The following is a 9,803-nucleotide window of genomic DNA, read 5'->3' as shown; positions in this document are numbered from 1 at the left end:
AGGCCAAACCTTCCACATTATTAAGCTTCTTTTCTCTCTTCCCAGCTTGCCTCCCTGTCTCCCCAAAACAACCTACACCCCATAACGAACAGTTTGGTTTATTACTATTGAGACTTTCCAAGTTCAAAGAAGGATGCCATGTTGAGCCATAAATCTTAGAGTCCATGGGGCATTCCGGTCCCTGCTTGTTATCGACAATAAACCGTATCGTTACAAAGCTACCCTCATTCATGAATATGCTATTGCTGGCTGCTTTCCGGAAACCACCCCTGAGCTGAGTAGCTGGGACAGGTGACAGGAAGGTGCATATGTAACAAGACGGGCAGGTTCTAGAGTTAGATGTTGGCCTAACCTCGGCCATCTCTGAGCTGACTTGACCTTGAGTGTGCCTGAGCTCTTCTCCAGGGGAACCATCTATGATTCTTATCAGAAAGGAGTGGGACATATTTAGGGTTAGATGGCCTGATTGCTTTTGATGGCAGATAACCTTCAAGAGTATACTAATCTCCTAAATTTTTTTAAAAAAGGAGTATAGTAATCAACCCTGTGCTTGCAAGCATTGGCATTATTGTGGGGGGGGCATTGTGGGGAATAACTTTAGTTAGGAGAATATGGCTGGGATGCATCTCCAACCCACGAGAAAAGGCCTCCCTCCACCAGAATCTGCCTCTCAGACTCCTTACAACGCGAGCACAGAGAATGTGTTGGTCTATTCTCTCTTCCCAGTTCCCAGTCTCCCACATACTACCTGACTCTTCACAGAATACATTTGATGATCTTTATCTTAGAGTCTGTTGTCAGTGTTATTGTTCTCAGCCATCAAGTTGATTTAGATTTACAGTGAAAAAGCAGAAATACCTCACAGGGTTTTCTAGCAATGAGTTCTGGTGGCATAGTGGTTATGTTGCAGGTTCAAATAAGTGACAGCCACTAAGAAGTCTTGACAATTTAGAAGAGACTTTATTTGGTTATAACCGGACTGCTGGAATCTGAAAGCGAGTCTTGGAGTGCAGTCCCAAGTGGACATTTCAGCTCCTCTTTTTTTTTTCTTTCATGCTACTTGAGATGTTTAATGGGCAGCTTACTTGGTTACAATGTACTATGTCACTTAATGCTTAGAAATAATGGTGGTTCACTTTAGAGGGGACCCGGAACTGGTTTCTACTAACGAATGGTTAACTACTAAATTACTTGGTAACAACTCAAATTCACTTCAAAGACTAATCCAATGTTTCCATTGTTTCTTAGAAAATAATGTAACCATCTTTCATGGACAAGAACTATGGTAGTAGATTCAACTGACTGTAGTTACACAATTATGCTAACATTTCATTACTTCAAAAGCATTTTACAATGAAAAATATAAGTATGGCTTCCAATGGGAATGTTACACTTGGATTTGGTACCAAGCTCACAAAAACTCATTTATCATTTGTCTAGGACTTAAGCAAGCATGGACAGAAGCAGAAAGCAAAAATAATGTGTTGTTCTTTAGAGTTAGTGAGTGTTGCAGGGTAGCACTGATTATAACATCTTGGTCAATGAAATAAAAATAGTAATATCCCGGTTACAACATCAAAAGGAACAATATTATTATTTTTAAAAATCATTTTATTGGGGGCTCTCACAACTCTTGGAGTAAGATGAGACTCTAAGAGTCTATAAAGAGTTATGGTCTATGGGTTGTGATAAGAGTTGTATGAGACCCTAATAAAATGACTGAAAAAAAGGAGTTATGGTCTTGGAAAACTCTGGGGCCATTCCACCCTGTCTTAAAGGGTCACTAGGAGTTGAAATCGACTCAGGGGCAGTGAGAGCGGATTTTGTTCTATGGTGTCCTTATGGAGGGTCCCTGGTGGCCCCGCGGGTTAAGCATTGGACCGCTCACTGCAAAGTCAGCAGTTCGAATTCACGAGCTGCTGCTCGGGAGAAAGGAAAGAAAATAAGAGCGGTTTTCTGCTCCCTTGAAGCCCGACAGTCTGGACAGCCCAAAGGGACAGCGCCACCTCACCCCCAGCCTGCCCAGGAGCCAGAACGGACCGAATGGCAGTGAGATGTTTTGGTTTTGTGGTTGAATCCTGGTGGGCAGATCACCAGGGCTTGATTCTATAGGACTGCGGGGTGAGCTTGAACTGCTGACCCACCTTTCAGTGTTCAGCGAAGCACTTGTCTGGCCCACCACCAGAGCTCTTTGTCCAAGAGAATAAACTCAGACTAAGCTCACTGCCTTCATGTTGGCTCTGACTCACGGCGACCCTGTGTACAAAAAGGGGGAAGGTAGGGAAAGCACTAGGCTTTCCCTTCATCACAAAGCAGGGGTGAGTGGCTCGGGGGGCGCAGGGGGAGGCCTCAGAACCTGTCTGGGAGGTGGGGTAGAATGTAGGGCAGGGTGTTCCCCTCCCATCCATCCTGTGTCCAATATGGTAGCCATCAGCTGCAGGCCGGTGGGAGCTGGAATTTAAGTTCATTCCAGTCAAGTCAAAGGCCAACCTCAGCTCTGCAGCCTCACGACCCACCTCTCCATGGCTCAGCCGGCACATGTGGCCTGTGGCCCCTGGGCTGGGCTGGTGCTGGCTCAGGGAGACCCCATCCATGTCAGAGTAGAACTGTGCTCCGTAGTTTTTGACGCCTGATTGCTTTGAGAAGTCGATCGCCAGGCCTTTCTTCCACGGTACCTCCAGGTGGACTCAGACTTCCAACCTTTGGGTGAGCTGCGGAAGGTGTTGTTCACCATTTGAACCACCAGAGACTCTGCCTTAGGGATTCAGCACCCGTTGTGGTCAGGTCAATTGTAAGGCATCATGATCCCAAATTGATTCTGACTCATACTGACCCGATGGCATAGGAGGTAACTGCCCCTCTGGGTTTTGTTTTTTGTTTTAGCAGAAGCAGACTACCTTATTTTCCTCTTATACAACAGCTGGCAGCCTTGAACCATTGACCTTCCGGGGAGCAGCCAAGCGCTGAACCACTGTGTAGCCAGGGTTCTTGGCTGCAGCAATTGCTGTTGTGGTTAGGCATTACTGTGGGTCCCTAACTCATAGCGACCCTGTGCACAGTAGGGAACACTGCCTGGTCCTGAGCCGCCCTCCGTGGTTGTGCTTGAGCCCCTCGTACAGGGTAAATTATTTCACTTGGCTGCTAACCTATCAGGGGCCCTGGTGGCATAGTGGTTACTTGTTCAACCGCAACCCACAAGGCCAGCAATTTGAAACCACCAGCTACTCTTCTGGAGAAAGATGGGGCTTTCCACTCCCATTGAGTTAGCATCTCAGAAACTCACAGGGGCTGCTCTACCCTGTCCTATAGGGTTGCTGAGTCAGCAGAGGGCTAATCTATTGTTACCTACAGTGGGCTACACTGCTATCCCCCCCACCCCCCCAGCGGGGTCCTGAAACAATCCAGGGGGCTGCAAGAGCAGATACCTGTACCATAGCTTGGATTATGGGCTACCGTACAAAAATTGTTCATTGCCAAGGTGGGCGTTTATTTGTGTGTGTGCAAAGGGAACCTATGACCCAAAGGATAGCAATGGAGCCCCCTCTCCCCCAGCAGCACACGGAAGAAAGGCCTGGCCATCTGTATGTGTAAAAATAACAGCCAAGAGAAGACAGAGCAGTTCTCCTCTGTAACCCATGAGCTTTCCCTCCATGGGTCAGAACAGAGTCAAAGGCTTCAAAGAATTTAAGGTCTAGGAAGAGGCGTTGAGAAGCGTCCTTTCTTGTGGCTGGCTTTGATAGGTCAGGCATAGTGTCATTCTGGCTCTGTTTGCTGTGTGCTTCTCTCTGCATCTTGGTGCCACTCTGTTTCATTACCATTGCTTTAAAATATGTTCTAACATTGGGAAGGCTCTCTACTCTTGCTTACCACAGCTCTTTCCCAATTATGTTCCTGTCCTTTAATTTAATTTTCCAAATGAGTCTGATGATCTTTTTGTTGTGATTTGATGGAAAGAGAAAATCTTTTCTCTGAGGTTAAAGAGGGTGAGAAGAGGAAACGGAATTCCAGGAGGAATGAGGTTTTGCAACCCAAATGCAAGGCAGCAAAAAGCACAGCAGGGCTTCCCGGTCACGAGGGGGCTGGAGAATGATCTCCAAGCTTCCCCAGGCACAGCCGGAGGGAGAGCCTGAGCGTCATTCCTAAATGGCTGTTTAGGCAAATCCCCCAGGATCCCCTGACCCCCAGCTTTTCTTCAGAACCCAGCCTCTTCCCCCATACCCCCAAGTCACCATTCTTAGTCAGTAGCTCAGGTTTGGGGACTTTTCACGCAAACCCGAGTTGCTGGGAGCCTTGGAGAGGAGTCTTAACTTTCAGGTAAATAAGTCATTAGGCATCCGTGCAGGAAGCAGGTCCCCACGGCACCTCCTTTTAGGGACTTGGTGTCTCTTGGGCAACCAGGAGCTCCAGCAGCTCCAGAGCGCCAGAGCCAGCGCTGCTCCTGGGGGTTCCTTGGCCCCCTCTTGTTAACGCTTCCTGTTTCCCAGGCCTGTTTCAGAAACCCATGGGGGCAGTTCGACTCTGTTGTTCTACAGGGTCACTATGAGTCGGAATTGACTGGGTGGCTTTGCATTTGCTTTGGTTTGGGGTGGGTCCCTGGGATTGCAGGAGCCTACTAACCTAATGGGTGACTGTGTGAACTGACGCAGAGGTGCCAATGCAGAAAGGCCTGGCTAGCTGCTTCAAATCAATTCCGACTCACAGAGCCCCTATAAGACAAAAGAGAACTGCTCCTGTGGATGTCCAGGACTGGAACCCTTCACAGGAGTAGAACGCCTCATCTTTCTCGTGGCGGTGTAGTGGTTAGTGTTGGGCTGCAATCTGCCCGGTCGGCAGTTCGAAACGCCTGGCAGCTCTGTGGGAGAAAGGCTGTCAACACGTACCGCATCGGAAACCCACGGGGGGCACTCTGAGTTGGCACTGACGCGATGGCAGTGGGCTTGGGTTTTTCTGGTTCACCTGAAGAGCCACTGGTGACTTTGAACTGCTGCCCCCTCACCACCACTCCACCGCCAGGGCTCCTCCGTCAAGACAACAGTCTTGGGAACTCTCTGGAGCAGTTCTATTCTGTGACAAGCGGGGTCCCCGTGGGCTGCGAGGGACACAAAGACAGCAGGTGGGTTTGATTCTTGTTTGTGCGGCACTTTCAGCGTGAGGACTGAACTCACGCGGACAAACTCTCGCCCCGGGAGCAGTCTTGCCCCCACCACTGCCCATGCCCCCTTGTTGCTGCTTCCAGTCCCCACTGGCTTCCTTGCACACACCCTCTCCCGTCCCAGGGCCTTTGCGCAGGTGCTCTGCTCAGAAAATTCATTCTCAGGCCTCACTCCCGGCTCAGGGGAGTTTCTCTGACTCCCCACCAAGTCCGCCTCTCGGTTGTACATTTGTGAGATGCCCTGCTGCCTGACAGTCCCCATGGGCTCCAAGGCCCAGGAAGCTGACGACCTGACCTGTCTCTGATCTGACCAATGGCTTGACCTGATGTCTTTGGTGTCAGGGAAGGGAGGCAGGCGGGTGCATCACTCAATAGATTATTCTGTGAGGCAGGCGGATCCATCCGAGGAAAAACTTAAAGCGGTCTGAGGTCGCAGCCTCCCAGGCACCTCTGCACACAGGCGCTTTCCCAAATCTCGGATGGCACTCCTCAATGGAATTGTCCACGCAACCTCAGGGAGGGGCACTTGTTTGTTGTCCTTGTGAGCTGCCCGGCCCTGCACCAGCCCCAAGATGGCACATGGATTAGACTGCTTGGATGCTTGGAGTTCCACTAGGCTAATTTGCCAAGGTCAATCTCCAGGCCTTTCTTCCTGCCCCACCCTAGTGTGGAAGCTCTGTTGGTATCAGCTCAGCATCATCCCAACATGCAGGCCTCCTCTGACAGACAGGTGGTAGCTGGGCACCAGGTGCAGTAGGCATACGTCAAACCCAAACAAACCCCCATCTCCCACGTGGAAGCGGAGTGTCCTACGATGGAATCACTGCTACTCTGAGATGTATTTGGGGGGAGAGCGTGCCCTGGGAAGCTGGGTGCCCATGCCAAGACTTGAACCTGTGTTTCTCTCCCAGGCCCTTGTCGGTGACCAGTACGGCCCCTGCCCAATCCCCCCACTAATTGAGGAGAAAGAGTGGGAGGCACTGAGGGCCCAGCTGACGACCCGGCCGAGAGACCTGGAGTTGGTGGCACGCTGCTTCCGTAAGGACGAGAACGCCGTGCCCCCTGCCTACGTGCTGCAGGCCACGGGTGCTGGGGAGGCCCGAGGGCCTGAGGAGCCCCCCCTGATCTCTGTCCTGCGAGCTGGGGCCCAGGAAGCCCTGAAGCTGGGCCTGATTACCCAGGAGCAGTGGCATCGATACTATCGGTCAGGTAAGGCATTGGGGACCCATGGTCAGGTAAGGCCAGGTGTAGGCAAGGGCCATGGGAGAACAGGTGAAGGCAAGAGGACCTAGGTGAGTGTGGGGTTAGGAGGAGGGGGAGGTCCCCCACAAATCATCACAGGTCCAGTACGCGCAATTGTACAGCGATAATAAGTAAAGATTATAGTAAAGTCATAGAGCGCATGAGAGGTAGAGAAGAGACTGGAGTAATGGAGTCAGACACAATTCATGGTAGCATTGCTCACCTCAGCCCCGCTGGATGGTCCTCGTGGGGGGAGCCCAGCCACGAGAGCAGGAGAGAGCCTGGGTCTGAGGACTGGGGAGAGTCTCTTCTTTATTGCTAACCGAGCGTTATATCTCTTTAGGGGGACATCATTACAGGTAACCACATGTCACAGGAAGGGGCAGTACAATAGGCATACACATCGTAGGAAGGGGATCTATGATAGGCATAAGCGTAACAGGAAGGGGATGAGCTAGGGGTGTGCCCATAGGAATGGGAAGGTCTAGGGGTATACATGTGACAAGATGGGCAGACCCTAGACTCATGATGCCAGCCTAATCTTGGTCATCCTTGGGCGGGTTTGACCTCTCTGGTGACTCCTATAAGGAAACAGACAACTACTGTCCTTATCAGAAGGGAGTGGGCCCTACTTGTTGTGGGATAAACAGTGGTGTCTGCTTGCTCTAGATGGCTGATAGCTCTTAGGGAGAATGACCCCTAATCTACTTCTGATGACTTCCAAGTGTATAGTCATTCTCAAGCAGCTAAGTCTGGCATATATTTGGGGGAGACAGCTTGGGAGAAATCCTTCTGTTTCCCACAGGTGAGGCCAAGTAAGGTCCCATGAGGCCATAGGAGTCCCCCTAGGAGTCAGTGTGAAATCGACTACTCTCTGCTCAGACATACACCCAAGGTGACTACAAGGTCACAGTGATGTTCTCTGGAAACCTCTCCTTGGTTCTAAACAAGGAAGGAGATCGCTCAGCCCCGTCCAGGTGGAATCCTAGTTTCTCGCTTCCTCGTGGGGGGCGCTATGGCAATGGGGCATGCTCTAGGGTGACCAGCCTTCCAGGGCTGCTTGGGATGAGAGGTGCCCAGGATGAGGGTGTTTCCATGATCAAATCAGACATTCGTAGGCGGGGGGCCTCATCTAGCTTCAGTTGTTCTCACCCCCCCTCTCACCTGACTTCCCCTGAGGAGCCTCTAAGGTTAAACCAGGGTTGGCCACCTTTGTGTGCGAGATGTCTACTTGCCCTGCATCTGCCAGGTGTAAACTGAGGCATGAATGGGGCAGAGGGGTTTTCACTCACCCAGTGGGAGTTGGCACCTGTGATTGAGCCCAGAGCTCTCAGCCCTGTGAGCTTCCCCACCAAGAGGTCTCTCTGCGCCCCTCTCCCTGCTGGTTCAGCCTGTTCCCTCTTCCCTCACCCTTCATGCCTCCCCTCTGTCGGGCTGGCTTCCAGAAAGCTCTTTCTCAATCATCAACCAATTTTACTCTGCCTCCCGTCAGGAGAGAAATAGGGCTTTACGATGACATTTGGATTATTAATGTCAGTGTATGAGTGATTTCTATGCCCAGCTCCACAATATAAACGACACTAACACTTCAAAATACCAAGCAAAGGAACTGCTCTCGAACCAGAGCCACAGAGTGGATCTGATTCGCGGAGACCCAGGTGTGTCCACTGGGCTCCCCGCAGCCTGTTCTTCCGAGGCACTCTGGGTGAACTTGTTAGGTTCTTGGATGGGGTTACCTCCCGTCTTTGCTTCTTGGCGCTGAAAGGTTTCACACAGTAGCAGCACTTTGGTCATCCAAGTGAGCTTTTACGAAGGACAGGGAAGGTTTCAGGTATTACAATCTCGGAAAGGTACACGCTATTCTGGAAAGTGCATCAGGCAGTGCGGGAGCCACGTGAGGGGCTCCTCAACTGGGCATGGGGAAAAAAAAAAACATGTGGAAATAATCCACAGAGGCTAAGAGGGCTTGCAGGTCCAACAGGCCCTGGGCGGGCCCTGAGGGGGCCGTGCATGACCCCCCCACAGGAGGCCCTTGGCTTGCAGCATGCACCCTGAGCAAGAGCAGAGTAAGAGAGGCCAACACGGGGCCCAGAGGGTGTGCCGGGCTGCACACCTACCTCTTACTCTCTCCCACCCCCCTGGCTGGGGGAGGCATGGTGGAGGGCACTGGCCGATCTTATTGGCTGCACTTAAGCACACCTGTGTAATGTCATGGACCTCGGTGGTGGCTAGGTTTGGTTTCACCTGCACCTAGGGGAGGGGGTGGGGACTTAGTTTGCACATACCCAGTTCTGGATTTCCCTTAGGTGTCCCATGGATGCCTTATCTCGCTCCAACCCCTGTACTGGGGCCTTTTGCAGGCATTAGGGAGACAGTGTCCATTGTTCCTAATCTAGCGACCTAATGTTGCAGCCTACTGTCCGTTCCCAGAAAGAAAACAACCCAGACCGCCGACAAGTTCAAAAGAAAAAGTTTTATTACCTGCGCAGGGACCATCAGCCCTCTTTGAGAGGAGACTGAGTGGTGGCCTGTCTAATTTTCCAAAGGATTTTTTACCTTTGCAACGTGCAGGTATGCAAGCAAGCAGAGTACTGAAGCAGGATATTGTGGCTAGCCATTCTTAGTCGAACCATCACTACTCTTAGTTCTTCCGAGCCTTCGAACATACATTTCCTTTGGTACAGTCCGTTGCGCTTGTCAGCACAGCCTGCCTCCCTAATATCAGCTGGTTTATTTATAGTTGATAGCTAGTTTATTGATCGTTTATAGTGGCTTCTGCCAGCTCAAAATGGCTTCACTCTTGTTAAGGCTGTTTAAGCTTTTCCTAGAGCTACTACACTCACAAACTCAAATTCCCAGCGCTGTGCTTAGCTGCTGTGTGTCTGCTCTGCCCCAGACTCCGAATCCATATGTTGTTGTTGTTGTTGTCTGGGAGCCTGGAGTGGATTCCGACATGGAACAATGCTACACGGAACTGAACCAAGCGCCATCCTCACCATGATGGTTAGTCTGAGCCCACGGTGGAAGCCGCGATTGCTTTGAAGGTCTTCTTTTTTCCACTGACCTTACTCCACCAAACCGGATGTCCTTCTCCAGGGACTGGTCTCTCCTGATAACACATCTGAAGTACTGAGAGTCTCTCCGTCCTCGCTTCGAAGAAGCCTTCTGGCAGCGCCTCCTGGGCACACCGTATAGAATTCTCTCTCCTTTCAAGAGGGGCTTTAGCTTGTCGGCTTTTTCACAAGTGCTGTTTCTATAAGGTCCCCACGACAGCTAGGAAAATGGAGCTGGCACCCCGGGTTGGTAGTTGCTGTCCTGTGGGAAACGGGGAACCAGGAAGACATGTGGACATATTTCAGGAGTCTGGGAGGCGGACTCTGATGGAGGGAGGCCTTCATGCTTGTGAGTT

The 9,803-nt window shown here is 51.1% G+C and overlaps 1 protein-coding gene across 1 annotated transcript in view; it reads left to right on the top strand.

Moving 5' to 3' along the window:
• Positions 1-5,858: 5,858 nt before the first annotated feature.
• The window catches only part of NWD1 (NACHT and WD repeat domain containing 1), a 65,242-nt gene continuing 61,297 nt past the window's right edge, over positions 5,859-9,803 (top strand). Inside the window, exons 1-2 of the mRNA XM_004715522.3 lie at positions 5,859-5,900; positions 6,064-6,361. Coding sequence (XP_004715579.2) covers positions 5,859-5,900; positions 6,064-6,361 — 340 coding nt within the window. The remainder of the gene's footprint in view (positions 5,901-6,063; positions 6,362-9,803) is intronic.

The sequence above is a fragment of the Echinops telfairi genome, unplaced genomic scaffold (genome assembly GCF_000313985.2).
Source record: "Echinops telfairi isolate 266 unplaced genomic scaffold, ASM31398v2 ScPeMD7_30;HRSCAF=105, whole genome shotgun sequence".
Taxonomy (NCBI): domain Eukaryota; kingdom Metazoa; phylum Chordata; class Mammalia; order Afrosoricida; family Tenrecidae; genus Echinops; species Echinops telfairi.
Note: the sequence above shows the minus strand (reverse complement) of the source record. Positions and strands in the feature narration are given on the sequence as shown.